At 36.7% G+C, this 25,814-nt stretch overlaps 2 protein-coding genes across 4 annotated transcripts; both read left to right on the top strand.

The window, feature by feature from the left end:
• The first annotated feature begins 722 nt into the window (after positions 1–722).
• LOC132110684 (BAG family molecular chaperone regulator 3-like) lies at positions 723–6,180 on the top strand. The gene is made up of 4 exons (XM_059517497.1): positions 723–1,015; positions 3,568–3,876; positions 4,526–4,819; positions 4,969–6,180. Exons 1-4 carry the CDS (start codon positions 824–826, stop codon positions 5,635–5,637), a joined length of 1,464 nt encoding a protein of 487 aa, XP_059373480.1. The 5' UTR covers positions 723–823; the 3' UTR covers positions 5,638–6,180.
• Positions 6,181–9,007: 2,827 nt separating this feature from the next.
• Positions 9,008–25,426, top strand: LOC132110683 (phosphatidylinositide phosphatase SAC2-like). Of its 3 annotated transcripts, XR_009424671.1 has the most exons (21): positions 9,008–9,421; positions 11,840–11,920; positions 12,975–13,111; positions 13,864–13,992; positions 14,224–14,409; positions 15,319–15,375; positions 16,818–17,016; positions 17,100–17,279; positions 17,567–17,634; positions 18,324–18,448; positions 18,563–18,640; positions 18,754–18,874; positions 19,100–19,228; positions 20,240–20,357; positions 20,450–20,648; positions 21,544–21,615; positions 21,718–21,791; positions 21,867–21,995; positions 22,174–22,261; positions 22,781–24,276; positions 24,356–25,426. XR_009424671.1 is itself a non-coding variant. In XM_059517496.1 (20 exons), exons 1-20 carry the CDS (start codon positions 9,325–9,327, stop codon positions 23,898–23,900), a joined length of 3,369 nt encoding a protein of 1,122 aa, XP_059373479.1. In that variant the 5' UTR covers positions 9,008–9,324; the 3' UTR covers positions 23,901–25,426. The 3 variants fall into 3 exon arrangements, 2 of the variants coding, with proteins under 2 accessions (XP_059373479.1, XP_059373477.1); XM_059517496.1 differs by having other exon boundaries at positions 14,242–14,409; positions 22,781–25,426; XM_059517494.1 differs by having other exon boundaries at positions 22,781–25,426.
• Positions 25,427–25,814: the final 388 nt, after the last annotated feature.

The raw sequence follows: 25,814 nt of genomic DNA, 5'->3' as shown, positions 1-25,814 counted from the left end.
TGAAGTTGCAGGTTATGTATTTGTATGCTTTTATTCAGGCTAATCTTTCGAGGCTTTTTATTTATTTTTAGTGACCACTTGTTAGAGCTACAATAAATGCCTGAAGTCTTTGACAAAAAAACAAAAAACAAAAACAAAACACAGAGACGAACTGAACCAAGGTAATATATATTGATTGTTAATGTACTGGTTATATTGCAGAAATGTTGTTCAGGAATGAAAAGGTATTTCCTCCCATGTGTATTGTAATAGAAAATTATTATTATTTTTTTTTTTTTTTACAATGTATTGGCCTATATATTTAAGGGCATGTGTGTGTGCGCGCACACACCTGCTAAATTGTTTGATTTTTAGTGTTACATTTTATAAATTATTATATCTAACATATAGAAATATCCAGGAATTTGACTTCCCACGAACAGCGTTTGTTTATATTTTTTTTTTTATAAAAAAAGGCTAACTCCTCTTAACATAAAAAAACAAAAACTAATTATTTCTGATTATATAAGCAAAATGGAAAGAAGAGTAGATGGCGGAGACAGACAGGTTTTCCCTGAAATGTATCAGTAGGCTACTGTCTGTCTTTACGTTAAAAGAGCAACAAGTGCGCTCGGTCTAATAAACCGGGGTGGAGGGGATTAAAGTGTCAGAGAGAATCTGTGTCGGGACGGTCAAGGGGTAATTTTTGGACACACACGTGGGCATTACCCCTCAGATAGAACTTTCTCGGTAGTCTTCAGAGGGACCTTGCTGCTTCGAGAAACCCGTCCCCGTTCACAGTACGTCATCAAACGGACCCTTTAAAGCGTCTGTAGCGGCTGTAATGGCACAATATTCGGGAGCGAAGCAATATCAGAGTATGAAAACACTGTCTCCAGTCGAAACGATGGCAACTAACGATCCTCTACCGCCTGGGTGGGAGATTAAAATCGACCCGCAGACAGGTTGGCCGTTTTTTGTGGATCACAACAATCGCACAACGACGTGGAACGATCCGAGGCACGACACGAAAAAGGTAAGATAGATCTTGATTTTGCTTTTGGAAGTTGCGCTGTCAAATGGGTGCGTTTTTCAGGCTATTTTAAAAAATGCAGAGCAAAATAGGACGTGCTTTATAGATTATGTGGGCATTGTGGCATTTTTGAGGGTGTTTTTATCGAAAAAGACAGTTTTGCTGAGTGCGTAGGCTACGATCCCACTCAGTACATCCACATACTTGATCAGACACCGACTGTCTAGAGTCGAGGAGCCACGCACTTGATATTCGCCGACGCTCGCGCGTGAATCGCTGTCACCTCTGTGGAAATAGCGCTTCGCGTGCATTTGAACGGCCTGACGGGGCATACACGGGCGAAATATATTAGTGTGATGATCTCAGCTTAAGTGATTAGTGTGTGACGCACTGCAGTTATATGTGAGACTGTTAAATGTTTATTTAAAGCCTCGAGAACTACGCGCACTGCGCTTGTTCTCCACATCCCTGGAACCGCGCAGCACTAACGCGTTCCTCAAAGTTTTCCTTACATGGGATTTCAGAGAGATCCGCCCACTCACCGATTCTGTCAATCCCAATGAATGGGCTTGAAAGTTACAAACTGGAAGTGTCAAACTGTTATCTCCGCACATCAGGTTTAGGTTCAGGGAGTAAAAAATGTTGGGGGGAACACGGGGGCTTGCCAGTTGCCATCTTTCATTAGATAGATCAACACTTGTCCGAAGTTAGTGTCACCAAGAATCTGCTGGAAAGACAGCTGCCAGGAGATAAACTGAGCGCTACTCTTGGCGTCTGTGTCAAAAAAAAAAAAAAAGGCAGAGGGCATGAGGTTACATACACTAACCAGCCTCTTCTCTCTGTTTAGTATCTTGGTGGTTTTGATTTTTTTTAATAAAACTGCATAACTGTCTTAATTTCACAACATTGTAAACCTTAAATTAGGCATCTTTAACCTATTTCAGGTCCTGGACTCCCTAGTGAAAGGAATTTGATGCATATTAATGTTTACAATACAGTGCAGAGATTTGTACATTACATTACATTTTTATTTAGTATGGAAAATAAAGCAATTTGCTGAACTAAAGCTTCTTAACTTTAAGCATTTAGTATGTTGTAAGTTAAGGTCATTTTAACGAAATTTCAGCGGAATTGTGTAACCATTGTCAATTATAAGTAGTGTAGAAACGAATTAAACCAATCAAGCAAGCAACTTTCTGTTGGGCAACACAACAAATCATGGGACCAAACTGAACTCGAATGAAATCTTTTTGGATCACTTTTTTTACCATAATTAAATGTGAACTCTTAGTCACGTAGACTCAGATTGAAATGACTTGATATCACTTGCGAAATTTCACTGAGCAACTGTAAATCTGACCATGCCTTCATTCAGGAGTAATTGCCTCCCTGTTGAAAACCTCTGTTTTAAATTATGTAGCATCTCTGCTGTTTCAACATCAGAATAGGTGTTTCATGATGATTTGTTAGGGATTTTGTTTCTTTTGATGTTTGTTGTGTCTGTGCAACTCTGATTTACATAGATGAGTAAGGGTGGCCCTCCCCCTCACAAAAAGTATTTTAAGACACCGTGTCAACAGCACAGGAACCCATTGAAAAAATGCTACATAGAGTGAGTCATGGAATTAGAATCAACGGCATTCAGGGTATATCCTGTAAGCCAATGCCATCGCTTAACAGTTGCTTAACAGTGAGTTTTTTTACCCACTCATGTTTCATGTTTGATCCCGGACTGCCTCATCATTGAGACAGGGTGGACTGACCTTTGTGTCAAACAGATGAGGAGAAAAGACGCGAGACATAAACTGTGTTTTACATTTATGTATTGAACTGAAGCAGTGACTGAGCCCAATATCATGTTGGTTGGTTGCCTGCAATAACATGTATAATATAATTTTACATAAGACAGATATACAATGGGTGGAATTTGCAAATGACTAATTTTGACTAAACGCCAACAACTTGACTGTGACGCTAATAGGAAAAATGTATCAAGTGTAAAATACTGTTAATTATCACATAATGTGTCATATGAAGTATCTATATTTAATACAAGAGTTACTTTTAGTTCATAATGTGTATCATCATAACTGATTATACTAAATTAATAAAGGAGTATTTATTTTTTCAGTTAAGATTAATCATGAGAACAATGATCTACTGATTGTGCAGGGTTATTTAAAAAAGAAAAGAAAAACGTCTACACACCACTATCTCTGGCTTGTTTTTAATAAGTCATTGGTGCAAGTCAAAATATTTTGTCATGCTGTCTGGAATTCCATTTTTGATTATTGGAGCTTTTTCAATAACCGAGTCAACCACATGCTTAAGTTATTTGCCTCCTGCAAAACAATTTGGCGTATAGCTTCTACATACTTCAGCAGTGCCGAACTGAAGAGCATCATCAGAGGTTATATATGCATTACCGGATATTGTGATGCTAAATATTTTGTCTCGTCAATACATGAGGATAAAACTAATATGAATACAAATAGTGGGTTAATTTTGAATAGACCTGATCTGTTTACTTATTAATGTTTTTATGTGTTTTTCAGATTTTTTTAAATGGCCCCTCTATAGCCCCTGAGTCACCTCAGGACGTGCACAAATCCTATATTCAAGAGATGAGGCAACCAATGCTACGCCAGGGCTACATCCCTATCCCAGTATCCCATGAAAACACTGAACCCAGGCTGCAGCAGTATCCGAGTTTCTCATATATCCATCCAGTAGTGCCGCAAAATTTGAGAACAGATGGACGTACGCCTTCCCCAACCCCAACAGCACACTGTCGGCCTAGATCTCCAGTGCAGTCCCCATCAGAGGCTTGTTTGTCTTGTTCACCTGCTTCACACGGGCCTGAGGTAAGACCATTAGGAATCAGATATCTCTATTAGACATGGCAGTCTCTGTCAGGTCAGGATATGGATTTATTGGGAAAGGTTTGCATTAATTCATGTACTTTGCTTCTGGAGTTTTCATTTATAAGTTTATCTTGGGCCCTGTATTTTCGTTTCAAAATTAAAAAAATTTAGTCTTATAGGTTGCTGAAAAATGCGATACAAACACACATAATTGCTAAATCATATGTTTTGTCCTTATTTACTGTGGCACTTTATGTTGGTGTGTTGACCCTTGCCCACGTATTGAATTTTCAAAATGTTTTTTTTAATAGTACTTTATAGATATATTGTAATTTATTTTGTTAAAAATATTTTTTTGTTTATCGTATTTCTTATCTTTATTTTTATTTAATCAAAAATACAGTTAAAACAGAATAATAGTTTAACTTGTCAGAGAGTCTACAATAGAAGTGATACACAATGCTAGGTTCAAAATAACATTTACTTGGAATATAATTTTTATATCTTTAAACCTTTGATCGATTTATTGCTTCCTTGCCAAATAAAGGTATTGATTTCTTTAAAAAAATCTTACTTATCCCAAACTTTTGAATGCTAGAATACTTTTCAAGCTGTTTCCGAAATCAAACTGTATTTTTATTTGCATCAGGTTCATCAACCACAGGGCACACACCAACAATTGAGTGGCCTTCATCAACAGCCCCGACCCAGCAATACAGGTCTCCGGGCGGGCTACATCCCCATTCCTGTGATCCATGAGGGTATAGGGTGCACCTCACAATTCCAGCCTAGCCAAAGTTCTCATGCCACGCGAGAAAAAATCCCAATCTACCGTGAACAAGTGCCCATTCAGATTCAACAGAATCGAACTGCCAGTCCTATCCCGGTCCCCTTGAGGGCCCAGTCACCAGTCATGTCTCAGGTCATGGGAGAGAGACCCCAGGTACATGTGTTATTTATTAATAGCTATTGATTTACATAAACTCAATCCATCTTGTACAATAATGTTCATTGATGTAACATTTAGTGTGAGAAATACGTGTTCAGAATTAATGTATGAAATTTAACTAAAGTAAATGTTACTATTGCCAGGTCCAGCAACACATTGGACATGCAGCAATACCACCAAAAGTTGAACAACCAGTTGAAGAAATTGTCAGACCACCTGCATTTGAGATTCCCATTCAAAGAGTGAGTGATGTTCCTCAGCAAATACATCATCAGCCAGTACAACAACAACAACCTACACAAGCACCCCAGCCAAAAGCACAACAACCCGTACCGCAGTCACCACAGGTGTCAGAGACATCCAATATTACCATACAAGTTCCTCCAGCACCAGAACCTCAGGAAGCCGCTGCCCCTCCAACACCTCAAGAGGTCCCACCCCCACAATTCCAACCTGAGGAGACTTCAGAACAAGATCTGAGCCACCCAGGACTGATCAAAGTGCAGCAGATATTGGAATGTGTGGAGAACCTGGCACAAGATGTGAAAAGTTTCGATGGGAAGAAGAATGATAAAAAATACTTGTTGCTGGAGGAGATGTTGACCAAACAACTTCTGGCTCTGGACTCTGTAGACCCTGAAGGTCGCCCAGATGTGCGTCAGGCTCGAAGGGATGGTGTCCGCAGAGTTCAAAAGATTCTAGATGAACTGGAGATGTTTGGAGAGCCGATGCAAGGGCTTGCGGGTGACACGTACCCTGAGTCGAGTATGATTGACCATGCAAACTCAGAGAATGTCAAGGAGATTTTATAATTGCACAAAGAAGGCACAAATTTGAGAAGAACACTAATCAAAATCTCCATTTTTGTTTTTACTTGCGCAATTATTATTATTAGTTGGATGCATGAATAATTTACGTTTTCTGTTGGAAATGATCTAACGTGATTTGTTTACTGAGTGCAATCATGTGTGCTGTTATGTGATGCTGCTGTTGTCAAATCACACCATGCAAGTGTCTTGTAGCAAAAGACAAAGTGGTGACCGGTTATGTTCTAAAACAAATGAAAACGAGGCCTTGAACAGAAGAAAGTTTTTCTAACATTCAGAAAGTATCTTTTGTACCATGTTGAATGAATGAATGAAAATTTTTTTTGAATATTCCTCAAGAAGTTGTTAATGAAGAAGTGAGCTGTCATAGTGAAAACTTTTATTAGAATTTTTTTAAATTAAATTTTATTGTGTGGGCTACAAAAAATATAAAGGGATTCGTTTTTATTTTGGCATATTGGAAGGTTTATATATATATATATATATATAGAGATATAGAGATATAGAGATAGAGAGATATAGAGATATAGAGATAGAGAGAGAGAGAGATAGAGAGAGAGAGATAGAGAGAGAGAGAGAGAGAGAGAGAGAGAGATATATATATAGAGAGAGAGATATAGAGAGAGAGAGAGAGAGAGAGAGATATATATAGAGAGAGAGAGAGAGAGAGAGAGAGAGAGAGAGAGAGATATAGAGAGAGAGAGATATAGAGAGAGAGAGAGAGAGAGAGAGAGAGAGATATAGAGAGAGAGAGAGAGAGAGAGAGAGAGATTCATGCCTTTAAATATAACCATTTGAACATCATGCTTTGCTGACAGAATTCCCTATGATGTATTTATATTTGAATGCTTGTCAGTATTATTATTTGTTGAATGACAGTGATACAAATTATGATATATTTTTATTCTATTTTTCTGTGCCAAAATGAACATTTCCAGTATTAAGAATGTTCACCTAAGAATGTTCAAATGTAAAAAATAAAAATAAAACATAAAATTCTCACTAAATATGGTTGCCTTACGATTAAAGCAGCCAGGGTCAGTCCAAACTTATGGTGATCTATAAACTCTACAGGTACCAAAACAATCCCATTTTATCAACCTTGTGCCCTTGAGGAAAGCAACTTAAACGCTTGTTCTAAGGGACTTGAAATTAATGCACCAAAAATTACTTTGTATAATGTGTCAGCTAAACAAAGTGCTGTTTGTCTCACATGACTGTTGTGAGACCTTTTTATCTCAATGACCTGTTACTGACTCTGATATCGTACTAATACTGCAAACAAAACTGGTTTCAATTTTGTTTTGTGAAATAGTATGCAATGTTCAGTGTTACACAGCTTGGTTATTTGCAGTTTGTTAAAATGTTGACATGATATGGTGACATAAGCATGACTGCAAATACAATATAATAAGGCACTTACATAAAGTTGCAAAGTGTGTAATATACAACCAATTTTTTTTTTTTTTTTTTTTTAATGCACACTGTGTAAAGCATGGATGACAAACTCAATTCCTGGAGGGCCAGAGCCCTGCAGAGTTTAGATTAAACCCTAAGTAAACACACATGATCCAACTCATCTAGCCCTTAAACCTCATTTTAAAACTGCATGCTGTGTGTTTGAGCAGGGTTGGAACAAAACTCTGCAGAGATCTATAAAGGAATTTAGTTTGACACCCCTGGTGTAAAATAACTTTATATGGATCATCATATGGCTTATTATTAGATATCATTCTACTACAGTGTTAACAGTTTTATAGGGCAACATTATAGTATTATGCTTACTAAGATTGTTAACATACAATGCATAAAAATAATCAATAATGTAATATCTGTTTTTAAGGATTATATAATAAACATGAATATTTATAAACAAATTATGAATTCCCAGCTATAAGAAAGAGGTATAGTTATACATGTAGGTCAGCCTGAATCACAGTGATTAAAAAGGTGAGCTATTCATCTCAGAAAAGTTAAGAAATTAGTCATTTTATTATTAGGCATATTTGCAGAAGAAAAGTTTATTGAAAACTAAAATGAGTCCAGGGCATTATGTAATTAGTTGGGGATAATATTACATCTAGGTGGAATTTAATTCGTTTTAGAATAGCTTCAATGGCTGTAATGTACAAAGGCGTTGTGGAAGGATGCCAACTGCCAGCTACAGCTTTACTAGCCAGACAGCAAGCAATGCTGACTACTGCATCTCTCCAGTCATTTTAGAATTGATTCAAAAATTATAATTTAATATAGTCTATATTATATTACTATTCATTTAAAAGAAAGCCAAAACAAAAAGTTTGGTGATCTTATAAAAACATGTTTATAAGGCATACAATTGTGCAAGTTTCAAGAGGATTTTACTATGTGGTTATTTCATATGATTTTTTTTTAGGGACCATTCACACAGAACCTGTGTGTGCATTCCCAAACGCAAGGCAGGGCAGCGGAATGAGAAAACACAAAAGCAAAAGCAACACAAAAGTCATTTTAATTTAATTGATTTTTTTTTGTCACTTAATCGGAATGGCACAAAACTGGGCAAAGGTTTTGCCTCTTGCTATGTGAACATGAAAATAATCATGAACATGATTACAAAAATGTAAATGGTACTAAAAAAAGCCACACTTGTTCTTCTCATAGTCAAAAATAACTGCACTGGAAACATATGGGAAACAAGTTTCAAGTAGTGGAAACGTTAAGTACGGCTCCCAAACAAAATCTTTCTGAATGCTCTTTTTTTGTGATATCAACCTCAAATTTGGAACACAACTTGTTTAGATGTATGGCTTTCTATAATTATTTCATATCAAATTTGTAAAAATATTTTTTTGCACATTTTTCATAATAAAACTTAAAAATATGTTATTAATAATGTATGAATAAATACTTAATAATAAAAATAAAAACTTACTTTAATTTAACTATAATATCATTTTTAAATCCTTTTTTTCACTTAAGCAATAATCTCCAAGTGTTTTAAAAAGAGAACAATTTAAGTCTGCTTCAAAGCCCTCAAAATTTAGTTTAAGTTGGAAATTTCCTTCAGTAATTTGATGCACCACAATGATTCTAAAGACCCTGTAGGCCTATAATTCATTTCGCACAGTGGTTTGGGTCTAGAATAATGCCAACTTTTACAACCATTCAGACATGACACCAGTATTATATTATTGAATCAGGTCATCAGTTATATAAGTGCCTTCAAAATAGAATTACAAAGTAACGATATAACATAAATCAATAGGCTACATTAAAATCAAGTAGCTTACTGCAGGTGGTGCATCTCAGTCACAGATGAACTTCTGGTGTTCGGCGTGACGGAGGAAGTCACGTGTGTGTATAACTGGAGGAAATTGCTTCAGTCGCTGCTGCTCCCCTCAGTGGAAAATATAAGACAGACCGGCACATCTCCGAGCCACAGTATCACCCTTATTAAACTGACATTAATGCACCGACGAGTAATTTTCGATGATCGGCCAGTAGCTCACAAAAAGACACGATGCTCTATCAGATTATTATAAACATTTACACAAGTACACAGCTAGCAGGCTAGCTGGCGTCTATTGGGACTGTCAGTGGACGAAAAGCGAGCTACCGCATTTCCTCGTTTCTCGGACCGGGAACAAATCCAGCGGTTTGGTGTCGGGAAGCTCGTATGTTTTGGAGAACATGGAGTTGTTTCAAGCTAAAGATCATTATATTCTCCAGAGCGGAGATAACGCGCTGTGGTGCAGCAGGAAGGATGGATCTATGGCCGTGAGACCGGGTAATTCATACACCGTAACTCAATCACTTTTGTTATACAGTGTGCATGTGTTTCAATGTTTCCGTTTTCACTGTCTACATTGTTGCCATTTCTTGTGCATAATAGCTGGTCACAATACGCTGCTCCAAACCAGAAACAAGATGAGTGATGCGTGCTCCTTTTGGAGAAGTTGGCTCTTTAAAATCATTGTGAAGTTGTACAGACATTGAAGAAATGGAAATGTTAGTTTCATATTTGTCGATTGAGGCTGCTGTCTGAAAGATGCCCAGTTGTTTTTGTTTTCATTGCCCTACTTTCACAGCAGCGGCGTGTTGACATGGGTGTCAGTGCAAACCCCTGGTGATGTTTTTGGTAGGATGTCGTGTCTAGAAACCCTTTTTCTTACTACATCATTTGGGTTTGAAAATTTGTATGTTTTGGTCAAGGGCGTTTAGATGTCAGCCTGAGACTCTTAAAGGGATAGTTCACATAAAAATGAGAATTCTGTCATTATTTACTCACCATGTTATTTCAAACGTGTATGACTTCCTTTCTTCAGGAGATTTTAGACTGATGCTAGGCACCGTCAGGCTCAGTTATGATTACTTTAAAAAATGAAAGTGAATAGTAAAAGCCTTTCATTCTCTATAAATCTGCCTAAAATCTCTTTTCGTGTTCCAAGGAAGAAAGTCATGCAACCCCTGATAGCACACATACACCACAGAGACCTCTGCATTTACATATGCAAGATGTTTTTTTTCTGCATCTAGAAAATGTCTTTATGATGTTTATGATTTAGAATGTATGTAAAACTGACATCTTAAAGACGTTTATCAGATGATTGTACACAGCAGATGCTTTCCAGATGAACTGATCTTAAACAGACATCAGATGTAAGTGTGCTATCTGGAAAATAAGGATGAGTAAACAATGACAATTTGTGAATAAACAAAAAGTATATTCTCTATCAATTTCATTATATATAAATGAATAAATAAATATATTGTTTATTTTTGCATTAAAATGTATCTCTGTTTGATATTGTGATAACCTTTGGGTCCAGTTTGACATTACTCTTTCTCAGTGGTGCAGGCTGCCTCTGTGTATAATAATGATATTTCACCAGTTTACAGGGCTTAGAAGTGACAACCAAATGGCCTTAATTAAACCTAAAAAAATGTCAGTTGTAAATAAATATTTAAATGTCTGTTGTTGATGTATTTATAAATATGCTGGTCAGTGCTAATGCTGTGAGATGTTGCACAGGAGAATTATATAGTTACGCTATTAAATGGCAAAGGTTAAAGTAAGAGTCAGACATGTGACTGTTCTTCTGGAGAAAGAACACAGGCACAGTAGATAGTCAAATGAGAATTTTCTCCCCTGGCTTTAAACCAATAATTTACTAGGTACCGACACACTTCTCTAACCTTTCTTATCAGAAATCAGTATTTCAATATTATTTAAATGTGTCTTGCATATATTTTATATATATAACAAATGGTTTGCATGCTCAACCATGACGTGTGTTTTACTCTCACAATGCAACCCTTTGTTCCACTTTTTGTCATCTCATGTTTCAGAATATTTACCTATCCACACTTCTGTTATATCTTGTCAAGTCTAGAACTAGATGGGCAGCTAGTCCATCTCTCAGAGTATCAGGGACATTGCAGCCTGTGAAGATTTGGATGAGTTCTGGTTGTTTTTAACCATGTGCCTTGCAGCCAGGCTGAACGGGTTTAGGTTGCAGTGCTTTTCCATTATTTAACTGGATAAGGGTTTCCACTGTATGCATGATGCGTTCAGTCTCGTTTCCTTTGAATTAATTCCTAACACAATGCATCATGCCACAGTTGCCAGCGTGGCTGAGTGAGGTTATACAACTGTAGTAATTACTACTGTGTTTATTATTCAGTACCAGTTGGTTTAAGTATGGCAGATTACAGAAAAATTTACATGTATTAGCATTACATCACATGCTCACCAATGGATCCTCTGCAGGGAATGGCTGCCGTCAGATTGAGAGTCAGAACAGCTGATAAAACATCTCAATAATGCACAAGTATTCCACACGACTCCAGTCCATCAGTTAATGGCTTTGTGTTTGTGAGATGCAAATCTATTCATAATCCAAAATCACAAGAGGAGCTACTCGGCAAGTTGGTGACTCAAGTCAGCAGTCATAATTGTCGGGAACCTGCTTCAGAAATGCCATGTAAAGTTTTTTTGCAATCAATTGTGAGCAGCCACATAACCATGGAAAGTTAAATAAAGCTCTGATGGTTCTTCTGTCCCGGATGCAGTGCTGAAAAAAAAGGATTTGTGTATAAATAAAAATAATAAAGATGCAAAGGTGTTCATTTGTATGTGTAATTATTATAAATAAAAATATATATTAGGAACTGCAACACATTTTAATTTTCATCCTCCTTTCAGCAACAGACCTGCTGCTGGCATGGAATCCTGTCTGTCTGGGTGTTGTAGAAGGTATTATTGGAAAAATACAGCTTCATGCTGGTAAGTATAATCATCAGACTTGTATATTTACTGTATAAAGGATGAGAATGCCATTTTAATACTCTAATGTTTGTAATAAATGTGGTTACTCTTGGACTAAAACAGACTTGTTGTAATTGCTAAAATACCTTTCATAATTAATTGATTTAATAGGAAGAAACTGAGTACCAGAGACTCACTGATTAACATAATGAAAGGCAGACATATCAGCTTAATTTGGTTTATTATTGTCTTGTAGTTTCTAAATTTCTTTCAGTGCTTTGATGCCCATCAGTTCTGATGTAGCTTTATCAGGTTAAATACACTGATTTTCAATGATTGGCATATTTACAATGGTATTCAAAGAATATTGTGGATTCATTAAAGATCTACATATAGACATCCATTTCCATAGAGACCAGTTAACTAAACAAATGCCTTTCACTAGGTAAAAAAAAAGGAAGGTCTTGAGGGATTTTTTTCACAGAAGTGAAATGATGGCATGCATCATACTTTCATTTCACCATTCGTTGGCTGATTTGAGAAGCCGTTGTTAACAGGTTATATTAACCTTTATATGTATAATGTTATTATAATCTCAGTCTCTCTTCCTTTTTTCAGAGAAACCCTTGCTGATATCTGTATATATATAGCTGATATATGCATGGTGCATTTTGTACTATTATTGATGGATAAAATAACTGGTTGACATTTTATGCTTGGTTGCAGATTTTTCAGGGCAAACTGCACAAATAAAAGAGCCATATGAGTTTATAGCTACATATTCTACATGCCTTACGTAACCTAATCCGTGGGCAAACCTGATATTTCATTGCACCATTCCTACAAAGAACCCAGGCTGCTCATTCAATTTTCCAGCCATCTTAGAGTTGCCTGCTGCACAGTGTGCTTTTATCTATTGATTTACATTAAGTGAAAGCATGACTACATCACGCCTGTCTTTGAAGTCATTGTTATGAGAATGTTTGCCATAGGAATGAATCATGCCTGATAGAGCAGAAAAAATAAGGTGTGGAACTCTGTACTCATGACACACTCCCGCTCCTTTGGGCAGATCTTCCTCTGGGCCTGATTCTGATTCGCCAGAAGGCACTGGTGGGTCAGTTGCCAGGAGACCACAAAGTCTACAAGATCACTAAGATTGTAGTCATTCCACTCTCAGAGGATGAACCACAGGATCTGGAATTAGAGGTGACTAATGCTGACTGTTTTCTTCAAAATGTTCTCCATGCTGGATTTAATTGAACTTGGTATAGAAGTCAAAATTGATAATGAATAGATGTGTTGCTATAACATTTCAACCATAATTTCTTGTCATTGTCCTTGTTATTAGACATTACTTTATTGGATCCTGTTAGAATTTACTGAACTTCTTCCCAAATCCCCAAGAGTATTTCAGCCCTCTTGTGTAGTAAATGGCTGACGTACAATTAGTGCAGGAGTAGTGGTGTGTGTTTCTAAGGGGCTCCAGAGGAAGCATGATGTTTCTAAGAAGTCAGTCTCTCAGCAGAGCCTCTGGGATTGAAAGGTGATGTTTAACCATGTAAGTGCAATGGTCAGAAATCACTGTAATCCATTCTCCTGGCGCGCTATCTCTACTTGAGTCATTTATCACAGAATAATGGCCCTCTATTACTTTGGAATAGCAGCCTGCCTGTGTAGTTTGTCTTTAGCTGTTCTTTCTGTTTTATGGGCACATGAATCTGCGCTGGCATCAGCATCAGGCTAGTTTTAGTACACATCTTGGCACCCCGTCAGTTTTTTAATTACAGGAATTAATTTAGCAGAATTTTACAGATGGACTTTGAGCAGGGAAACGGAGATGTTCATGTACTACATTTGTACTAGGTACAAATTGAACTATTCAGCTTTGTTTGTAATGGTACCAGATAGTTAGCAGTACCAAAAGAGTCAACTATTCTTTTCCTCTCTTTCAATTTTAGCTCTGTAAAAAGCATCATTTTGGAATCAACAAATCGGAGAAGATCACCCAGTCACCAGACGACTCCAAGTTTCTGTTGAAAACCCTGAGTCAGATCAAATCTAATGTTGCCGTTCCCATCAAGAAAAAGGTTGAGGGGTTGTTTTGAAATTTTGGTCGTTGATATCAATACCAATCATTTTGAGACTAACTATTCCCATTTTACTTAATTTGTTGACATTACTTTGACATGTTAGTATGGTTATTGTAAAATCTGAAAATGTATTGTAAAAGCAGAACCTCCTGATTCTTCCATAAATTGTCATCTCTTTAACTTAGTACTGTCTCTTTAACCTCATTTTGTTTGTTCACTCCCATGCAGTATTCCCCTGCCTTTCAGGTCAAAGAGAATAAAGAGAAGGAACGTCTGGAGAGGCGGCTGCTTGATGAGCTCTATAAGATATTCATGGACTCGGATTCATTTTACTATAGCCTAACCTATGACCTCACCAATACAGTTCAGCGACAGGGAGAGTTAATCAAGTCAGATCAGCCCTTGTGGAAAAAGGTGAGAAGCTGAGTTATTGTTTTACATATTTCAAAATGTAAATGTCTACAGACTGTGTTCTTAAGGGTTGCAATTTAAAAGTAGTTATTAGTTATTAGTTGTTTATTAACCATTTGCTTTTTTTCACTATGCAAACAGATTAAGAAAGATTGAAAAAGACTGACTTGAGGATAATAAATAGATTTAAAATGTCTGTTATTATTGATATTTGTGACAGTTATGTAAATACTTTAGATAGCAAGAAGTGCTTTGAGTTATGATGTGGCTCACTGTTTTACACTCGCCCCACACATACAGGATGCAAAAATACATTTATAGCCAAGCTTAATTTCTCATTTCTTAAAGAGTAGATCATTATATTTATACACTTCCTGGACAAATAGTAGTGCTAACAGATCAGTAGCTGTTATTTCTGAGGATGCAGCTACATTAAAACAATGAACAAAGACAGAAGGAAAGAAGTGGTAGCGAGTGGGTCACCAAAGTGTTGTTATTGTTAATTAAAACTAAATGATCAAAAAGAATTGTTAATTGAAATAAAGCTGAACTATTATATATTTATATGCATGTATGTATATGTGTATATATTATGTATGTGTGTGTGTATAATATATATATGATGAAAAATTACACTAATATACTAAAATGACTAAAACTGAAAGGAATTTTTTTTTTTTTTTTTTTTTTTTTACAAAAACTTGTCAAAAAAAAATATTACAACTTAAGCCAAAACTGAATTGAAAACTGAAAATATAAAAATAAAAGCACATTTAATAAAGGTAATTTTCCAGTCTCACTTCCGGTTTCTCTGGATGTTCTAATAAAAAGACTATTAAACAAACATTTACACATACCATCTGACAAACAGACAGAATACTCATCCACATAATATATTGTTTTCCCCTTTAGGTGGATGATGGATTCTTCTGGAACAAGCACATGATCAAAGACCTCATTGACTTGCAGGTGCAAAACTGTTTTTCTCAAATTGTCTTGAATTTTTAATTGTTATTATTTGAATATGCAAACCTATTAAATCTTGTTTGTGGCATGAAATACAATAATGTAATTGCATTTTTTTCCCTCGCCTTTCGCCGAGCCCCGCCCCCCTTAGTTACTGTTGCTACTTCCGACAAACAAATGGTCAAACACGACCAGGGCGACAGATTGCCATGACGGGAAGAGGTATACCCGTGCGTGTCAGTGACCTTTTTTGGAGTAATACCTCCGCGATATCCTCCAGATCGAGGCAAAAGGGGTTACAGTATGCCGTGGAGGGAAAAAAAAAGCGAAATCTGAGAAACACCATGACCTGTAACGTTACCTCAAATGCAACCAGCACAGCCTTGTGTACCAGTCATGCTCTTGCACTGCCGGGAAAGTTCTCTTTCATATGGTCTATTATTATTGCGAGTAGCTATTTTTATTATTATCTTGGTGAGTAAAGGTTTTAAAAATGATAGCTAAATACTAATTGAGTCTTAAATGCATAATGTAGACATATAGGCTAGCCTATATAGGCTAATGTTGGCATTATTCTTTTATTAAATTTCAGCTGCTATAGCGAAGCAAATAAGCCAGAGTCTTTATCTTAATTAATTTCGTTATTGCCAAATACCCATCTTAATTTAGAATTTATCTTAATTAAACATTTTTTAAGAAAGACTCGTTTTTATTGGTGCGTTGGCCTATTTATAGGCTAAATGAGTCTATACCTAACGTTAGGGCTATTTAGAGTTCTGAGATGTTACGATGTCACAGAGGACTTTTTTTATTTCTTTGTTCAAACTTCCAAGTGGCCTATTATGTTAGTCATGTATAAATTGTTAAAACATGTATAAATGACTCATTCTTAACAAAAGACAAAAGAGCTGTGTGCGTGCGTACATTTGAATAATGTCGGGTTGTAAACGGGTTCTGTCTTTTAAAAAGCTGTCAATCAAAATGTACTTGTCTGGCTCGGGCCGAAATCTGTCTGGCTCGAGTCCTGTCGGGCCTAACTTTTAAGGCCCGATTACAGCTCTATTCTAGTGTCCGATTTACAAACGCCGTGGGCGCACCGCTTCACCATCTTGCTTGGAGTCAAAGTTTGTCGGAACTGCCTCACATAGTAACGGTTGACAATGGCCGTTTCTGGCTTTTTTTACACTCAAAATTCTGAGTTTATTTTTTTTATTTAGCAAAAATGAAAATATATATTGCAGGTTCTGAGTTTACATCTTACAGTTGTTGGTTTATTTTTTTGTTTCTGCCACAAAATGAGAAACAAAAATTAACTGCCACTTTTTATCTCACAATTCAAATTTTTTTCCCCCCACCACTTAGAATAACACATAACTTTTATTCGCTGGTGGAAACACTTCCAAACCAGCCCTGAATGCTAATAATACAAGATGTCCTGTCTGCAGGTGCCTCAAGTGGACTTTTGGGTGATCCCTATTATCCAAGGGTTCGTGCAAGTGGAGGAGCTGGTGGTAAACTATAACGAGAGCTCTGATGAAGAGAGGAGCAGCCCGGAGACACCTCTGCGGGAACCCACTTGTGTGGATGATATTCACCCACGCTTCACTGTGGCCCTCATCTCCAGACGAAGCCGTCACCGTGCAGGTACACTAATTAATAAAGGCAAGTAATTCATATTTACAAACCATGCTGTCAATATGACAATATCATTGTGCTTTCCACTAAAGGTATGCGTTACAAGCGGAGGGGGGTGGATACTGATGGACACGTGGCCAACTATGTGGAGACGGAGCAGCTTATCCACGTGCACAGTCACACGCTGTCCTTTGTACAAACGCGAGGCTCTGTCCCTGTGTTTTGGAGCCAAGCTGGGTATCGCTATAACCCCAGACCTCGTATAGAGAAAGGTGAGGTGTATCCCTGTGATCGATTCTCTCTTCAAATCATAAATGAGATCTAACTCATGGCACAGTCTAGCACTACTGTTTATAGACAACCTATCACTGTGATGCATCAATGTAGTCATTGGTTGGAAATGTTCTGTGGAACTGGCATGCCACTGCTTTCATGGTTTCTTGGTTGAACACAGTGCTCAGAGGAAATGTTGTGTCTCAGTGGTGATATTTCAGAGCTTTACTGTGATCCTTCTGCAGTGCTGTTTCCCACGTTATCTCACAGATGTTCTTTGTTGCAGGCGAGAGGGAAACAATGCCTTTTTTTGCTTCTCACTTTGAACAGCAAGTTCAGATTTACAAAAAACTGGTAAGGTGTGTTTAAAATATAACAATTTCAGCGAGTGAAATACTACTATTTTGTTAAAGTATAGAAAGTAGTGCTATTAATCAATTAAAATATTGAAACTGATTAGTGTTGTACTGTTTTCACAGTTAATGCATTCTGTTCCTTTATAAGACTTTAACTGTGTGTAATAACTGGATTGTGTAAATGACATTTGTAGTGAAATATATAATATAATAAAAGATCGAGGTCCTTAAGCTCACCAAGGCTGTATTTATTTGATTAAAAAAACTGTAAAAACAGTAATATTGTTAATTTTTATTACAATTTAAAATAATTGTTTCCTATTTATATATTTGAAAATGTAATTTATTCTTATGATGGCAATGCTGAAATTTCTGCCGCCATTGCTCCAGTCTTCAGTGTCACATTCTAATGTGCTTATTTGGTGATCAGGAAACATTTGAAAACAGTTGTTATGCTTAATATTTTTGTGGAAACTATTTTGAAATGGAGAGCTTATGTGATGTAATAAAAGTCTTTACTGTAACTTTTGATCAATTTAATCCGTCACTGCGGAATAAAAATAATAAATAAATAAAATAATTGTGACCATAAACATTTAAATGGTGGTATAAGCAATAATTATTTTCTCAGTAAAATAATTTTAAAATGTTTTCGGTTATTTAACACTGATTTTTTTCCCTCATCAGGTGATCATTAATTTAGTGGACCAAAATGGACGTGAAAAGTTGATCGGTGATGCTTTCCTCAAACAAGTGCTGCTGTACAATAATCCCAACCTAACATACGTTTCATTTGACTTCCACGAGCACTGGTAAGAACCCCAGAGTCTGATGATCTAAAGATCAGCCCATCCTGATAATTTTTAGAAAAGAAGCCTGTTACAGTCAAATCTCAACAGCAGATTTTCTCTTTTGTCACTTCCCAGTCGAGGAATGAAGTTTGAGAATGTGCAGACTCTCACTGATGCCATCTCTGACATGATCACAGACATGAGATGGGCCTGGTGAGTCTTTCAGTTGCTCTGAAGTCCTAATTCTCTCATAATTACCGCTTTTATTTCCGAGTAAGTTAATATGATGTCCAATGTAATATCTATCTACTTTGATTTGCAAATAGGGTGGACCAAGCAGGAGTCATCTGTCAACAGGAAGGCATCTTCCGGGTTAACTGCATGGATTGCTTAGACAGAACTAATGTGGTACAGGCAGCTATTGCCCGCGTGGTCATGGAACAGCAGGTATTCAAATTCACCTTTGAGATTGGAACACTCCACACACAGATAAATTTGCACATAAAAATTCAAGTTGTTTTTGTAGAAGATCATGTGCTAAATGCCTTAAGAGGTAAATAAAACTGTGGCTTCTAGGAGCACTGCCATATTGCATCCAGAGAACAGTGCTTCACTCAGCTGCTCTCAGTATGCCGGTACATTCAAAGAGTCTTTTGATCTGTTTGGTTCCAGCTGAAAAAACTTGGTGTAATGCCTCCCGAGCAGCCACTGCCCCTCAAGTGTTACAGGATCTACCAGGTGATGTGGGCCAACAATGGAGACACTATAAGCCGTCAGTATGCTGGCACAGCTGCCCTAAAGGTAAATAGACTAAATGCTTGCCATTGATTTTATGCTGTCCCCATTGCCCATTTACATAACCATCTGTCAGCATGTAGTATCTAGTTTGCAGATTGACAAGTCAATCTTTTAACTGATTGTCTTATTGTGAGTGACTGTATTGTATAAATCATAAGTATTATATAAATTAATTAAGTGTTTATATTTATATATATATATATATATATATATATATATATATATATAATATTAGTGCTGTCAAATCGATTAATTGTGATTAATCGCATCCAAAATATAAATTTGTGTTTACATAATATATGGGTGTGTACAGTTTATTTTTAAACGTCTGTGTGTGTGTATGTGTTAACATAATCTCTATGTGTACAGTGTATATTTATAAGTATATGTAAACACACATATACATGCATCTATTTAAGAAATGTAGAAACTTGGAATTTAGGTTTTTGTCAAAATTGGAGTTATTCACATATACTTATTCTGTGACAACTTATTTACATTGTGATGTTTTTTTCTTTTCTTTTTTCTCAGAGTTGTGTACATTTTGGGACTGATGTATGAAAGAGACTTGTATAATATATAAACACACACACATATATTAAAATAGTTAAAACCTTATATAATATTAAAAATATAATTTAAATTATATAACTTTTTTCTTCAAAAAATCATTAAATACATTTTGCTTTCAATCCTATAAAGTGTGTGTGTGTATGTATGTGTGTGTGTGTGTGTGTATATATATATATATATATGTAATTTTTTTTAATTTTTTTTATGGATTTAAAAAAAAAAAAACTCAAACAATAAATATACACATTTTATAAAATAGGAAAAATTACTATTTAATTTAATGATGATGTTTAATTTGGGGGACCTAAAGTAATTCCCTCAGCATCTCTTTAAGGAGTAAAAACTGAAACTTAAGCTTTTAATCTTATAGCTGAAGAAGGACAGTGATGACCACCTAAGGAGTTTGTCAGCTTTTTCTGATGTATGCGATCTGTTGTGTAGGGTGATTTCACACGAACAGGAGAGCGAAAGTTAGCGGGGGTGATGAAAGATGGTGTGAACTCAGCTAATCGGTACTATCTAAACCGCTTCAGAGATGCCTACCGGCAGGCAGTCATTGGTCAGTATGAGGAATTCTCCATCTTAGGTACACAATGCTAATATTCCAGCTTAGTGCCTCATATGCATGTACTGTATCTCCGTTCCTCCCAGACCTTATGATGGGCCTTCCAGTAACAGAAGACCTGTACTCCATCTTCAGCAAAGAGAAGGAGCATGAGGAGAAAGAGAAGGAGAACCAAAGAGGAGCTGAGGAGCAGGTCAGCCTCCTGCTGCAGACATACATGCAGCTGCTGCTCCCTGATGATGAGAAGTTTCACAGTGGATGGGCACTTATCGACTGTGACCCAAGGTGAGAGCCCTCCACATCATCATGCAGTGCTTTGGAGAGAGTTCTCATTTCAAGCAAACTGTATGATGTGGTTTCAGAAAATTAAGGGACTGTTCACACAGAAGGCGTTTTTGTGTTAAAAAACTGCAAGACAGATGGTAGTTAAATGAAAATAACCTTTTTTTAAAGAACCTTTTTTAACTTTTAGAATGCTATATCATGCACAAGCATCTGTCTAACGCATGAGAAAAATGAAAAAGCAGCACAGTGGAATGCAAAAATGGAATGCATTCTGTGTTAACAGCCCCTTACAACAGTAATATCCTTTTTTTTATTTTTTGGAAATATTTATTACAACTTGAGAATAAAATTAATTACAATAATATTAAAAATTTAATAAAATAAAACTACAGTAATAGTGCAGGAGATATATTATTAAAAATGTATTATAAAGCTTGATTTAAACATTTATATTGTTAGTTTATTCTTCCTCCTACAGTTTATTGTCAATGGCTCAGAGGTACTTGTACAAATAGTTTTTTTGTATTGTTTCCTATTTGGTTGTATAATAATTGTTTGGGCGAGGGAGCCATATTTCCTCCATTCTTTTGAGTATCTTATTTGGTGGTAGGTCATGGTGAAAGATGCCTGAAAAACTTTTACTGATTGGGTTGGAATCTTAAATCTGTGCACAAGGATAGCTCTGTCCATATGTAATGCTTATTTGAGGTTATGTTGACACAAGAAATACTCAAATAAAGCATGATATATTATGGTCAGAGAGAAATTCTAGTAAAATGTCATGCATTTTGCAAGGCATTGTCTATTGTTTGTCTTTCTCCAGGGTTTAATGGTACTTTTTGTTGGCCTCTCTTTCAAGATGTTGACCTTTTATACAGTTTTTTTCCTCTATCAGTCTTATAGATGCCACCCACAAAGATGTTGACGTTCTTTTGCTTTTGTCCAACTGTGCATATTATGTAGCCTAGTAAGTGCAATTTCTCCCAATGTTTATGATTTTGAAATAAGAAATCCTTTTTCTTGCCATTGGTTTAATAATGCCACTTCACTTTTTGCTGTTGCGGTTTAGTTATGATGAGGAGGCGGACAAAGTCAACCAGTACCAGAGACTAAGTTTAGAAGGACTTGAAAAGATTGAAATTGGTAAGAGCTTGTAGATAAACTTGTGGGTGTCATTTTTGTCCAATTAAATAAAATCCGGACCGTTTGTCTTTTTAGGTCCAGAACCGACTCTTTTCGGAAAGCCTAAATACTGCTGCATGCGGCTGCACTATAAGAACGGGGAGATGAGCGGTTACTTTCATATGCTGAGGGCTGTCACACGAAATCCAGAAGATGATGGAAAAGGTTTGTGCTGGGATACCATGATTTATTGTGCCACTGTATTGCATAATTCTGTGATTGACATATTATGGGTTCAGTTGGCAAGAGATACAACTTGGCTGTCTGTATGCTAATTTAGGGTTTTGTGTTTGTTGAATAATTTATCCTTTCCTCTGCACTTGTTGGATTGTTTGCATTTCAGACACACTCCAGTGCATTGCGGAAATTCTTCGTATTACAAAGCAAGCTATGGGGCTTGATGTCCAGGTTATTGAGAAGAAACTAGAGAGGTAAAAGGGAAAAAAAAAAACTATTTAGTTTCTTCAGAAGGCCTAATGGATTTTACCTGATTTACTAAGAACACAAAGGCTTGCTCACATTGCAGGGTTGATTTCTAATCTTAAATATAATCTAAAATATTTTGTTTGTATTTCTGTACAAAAATCATATGTGGCTGGATATGATAATTTCTTCTGTTTTTGGTTCGTGTGTAGGTTCCTGTGAGACTTTAGTCATTTGACTTTAGATGTTTATATTTACTTCACAATGGATAACAAATGAAAAAAAATGTGAAATCTAATCAATAAAAAAGTGAGACACACTAACAAAAATCTGATTCTTTTTTTAAATGAAGGTCTTTTGTATCAAGCTTGTGAACATTTGATTTAATTTGTTTTTTTGTGTCATGTTAAAACTACAAATAACTAAACCAGTTTCAGTGAAATGTGTTTATTTTGTTCTAATTTTAACAAAGCGAAATTGTGCTGGATTGTTGGTTTTTTTCATTGCTTTTAATTGCTTTGTTTCAGGAGACACAGCAAACCACATGAGGATATAATGGGAATACAAGGAAAAGCCGTGGACCAAGTCCTTGGGTCTGGTTTGGCTCAAGGCAAAAGTTTCCTTTTGAACAAGTTTTCAACACTAAACCAGAAAGTAAAGCAGACAAAGAATAACGTCAACATTGGAAACTTCAAGCCCTTGGGGAAACTAGGGACCTTCTCAAAGCCTGAAGTAAAAGTGAACTTCCTCAAGCCAAATTTGCATACGAACCTCTGGAAATCAGACAGCAGTTTAGAGACTCATGATGGCAATATGGGTTCAGCAGCCCTGAAAGCCCTTAACGACAAACATTCTTCTGAGATTTCCTCTGATTCTGATTCATACAACTCTGATGAGCAGCGTTGCTCAGGCTCTCGGGAAAACGTAGACTATGTGCTTCCTAGCTGTGGAATTGTAGTATCTGCACCGCGACTTGGCAGTCGCTCTCAGTCAATTGGCAGCATCGAGCTTGCGGTGCCCTCTGTCATCCGAGTCACAGGCTGTGATGTAAAGACACCAGATAGCTTGTCACTTGTCCCGGATGGCCAGTCTCCTGGGGCTGCCTCGGATGCAGAGGAAGCCATTCTGATTGACTTCGAGACACCTATAAATGCGTACTGTCACCAGTTTGTCCAGGATGCCAAGACCAAACCAATAGAGGTGTTCGAGGAAGTGGTTTCAGCACCCAAACCTCAAGCGCATCAAGCCTCCTCAGCTCCAGACACAAAGCTGGGGTCTTCAAATTCCCAACAGCAGCTTCCTCGCCCATCTCAGCTTGAGGTAGAGTCCTCTGTCCATGGGGCTAATGTTCTGACTGTTCAGCCTGCAGGCTCTGCCACATCATGTGGGTCACAAAAGAGTCTGGAAGGCGTCACAGGACCCTCCCCTGCAGATGGCAATGGAAGCCGCGTAGTGTCACCTTTCGCAAAGATAAGAAGCTCCATGGTGCAGGTGGCTAATTTAACCCAGGCCGGACTTACCCAAGGCATCAACTTTGCTGTAGCAAAAGTACAGAAAAGCCCAGAACCAGACGCCGTCAACGAAACCCAAGAGAATGAATTGCGAGCCATGTTTACACAGTGCCAGACAAGGATCATTCAGATATAACGTGCTTAGCAGATGTATTTGTAGCATTAGTTTGTGACTTCCAGTACAGTAACAGTAGCATACACTCACAAATGTCAAGCCACAATCCTAATTTCCCCTCCAGTTAACAAAACCAAAGTTTACAGCCAGTGTTGAGTAGTAAGTAGTACGTCTAAGATTAACCCAACCTGAGTCGAATCTTAAACATCTCTGTTTTGCATGTTAAGAAGTAACTGTGAGTTAGATTAGGACAGGCAAGTTTAATTGCATGTCGAGACCCAAGACCATAGATGCATCATGTGACCCCATTTGTGCAGTGAAATTCACAGGCTGTCGAAGCTGTAGCTAAAACCTTTCCCGATTGGAATATAGATAAGTGGGCGGCTTAATATTTCATGTTAGACAACCAGACCGTACAGTTATTTGGATATATTTGATGTGGTGTTTGTCATAAAAATATACCAAAATAGGACCAGAGTAGCTGTATAGGATCTATGGTCAAATAATATTATTCAACTGTAAGTATTGTATGTTAAGTACTGTAGCGGTTTCTTTTAAAACTCTCCAATTGAGATGTTTATAGACAAAATTATATTTACATGTCCTTCAGTTTATAATCATAGCTGATGGAAACAAGACGCCTCCAGTTCTTTTGGGCTCTGTTGATGCAATCATGCAACTAAATCATTTGGTCAAACAAAACGTTTGTTTCATAGCATTAGCAGACGACTAAAAGCCAGTTTCTGACAAGTCTACCTATAAATCTGTTTTCTTTTGAGTCATTCAGGTTACATTTATGTTCTGTCTTTAATATCTATGGCATAAATTTACATTTGATTTGGCATGAAGATAATTTGGTTCCAAACTGAGAAGTGATTAGATCAGCTTTTAAAGCCTTACCCCATATATTATAGTTTTGGAAAAAATATCAAGCCTTACCAGTGATATCCAGCGGATCCTAGTTTAATTAAGCATTAATTACTGTTGTTTAAGTGAAGATCCTTTGGGATTAATCTGTGTGCATCAAGAGATTCTGAAATAGTTCAATATCTTACGGGCTAAATAATATCAAAGGTCTGAATAAGGCACTGTGATCTCACATGAACATCAAGAATGTTATCTTTGCTTTTAGAGCTGGTTTATCAGTTCTTTGGGCCACAGTTTTTCAAATCCACTATGATCTTAGTTTCTCACAAACGTCATTTCTTACTTGTCTTTCTCTCACATGTACTGTAGCATAGAGTACTGTGCAAGGCAGCAGGTTACCCAATCTTCTTGCAGTGCATACACATTCAGACATTCCTGGAGCTGGTACGTGGTTTTGATAACCTTCTGAGATTTGGAACTGTCTGAGCTTTAATATATGGTGGCTGTTATGCAATATCGAAAATACAAGCGCTGTAGTATGTCGACTCCTGTTACAGACCCTTTTTTTTTACTATTTAAGATGGCATGCACTGGACTGCAGTCTGTTTTTTTTTGCTTTGAACTTGATATGTTCTTCTTTGGCAGAGTTTTATGCTGAGAATCTTGATAAACATTCCTCTTGTTTTAGAGGTGGGGCAGATTATGTTTTTGGTTATGTATAATTTTTAAATTTCTATGCATAAAGACTTGCACGGTCCCTGTGGTTGTTCCCCCTTAAGTCCTTTTCCACCTTTTATTTTCAATGTTTGTAACTGAACTGACATGTATTGTATTTCATGTAAGTCTTTTGTTTGTGATTCATTTTCAGCTTCTTCCCATTTGAATGTTGTCCTCCATAAATGTTTGTAAATTTTCAACCATTGTACCCAACATCTTATTGCAAAGTATTTATTCAAAATTAATGTTCTCAAGCTTATTCCCCAGTATTTTCCTATGTTAATAATAATGTAAACTGCTGTATTTTAAAATGTTGTGGGATGTGCCTGGGAGAATTTTTAAGTAAATATT

The sequence above is a fragment of the Carassius carassius genome, chromosome 30 (genome assembly GCF_963082965.1).
Source record: "Carassius carassius chromosome 30, fCarCar2.1, whole genome shotgun sequence".
NCBI classification, from domain to species: Eukaryota; Metazoa; Chordata; class Actinopteri; order Cypriniformes; family Cyprinidae; genus Carassius; species Carassius carassius.
Note: the sequence above shows the minus strand (reverse complement) of the source record. Positions and strands in the feature narration are given on the sequence as shown.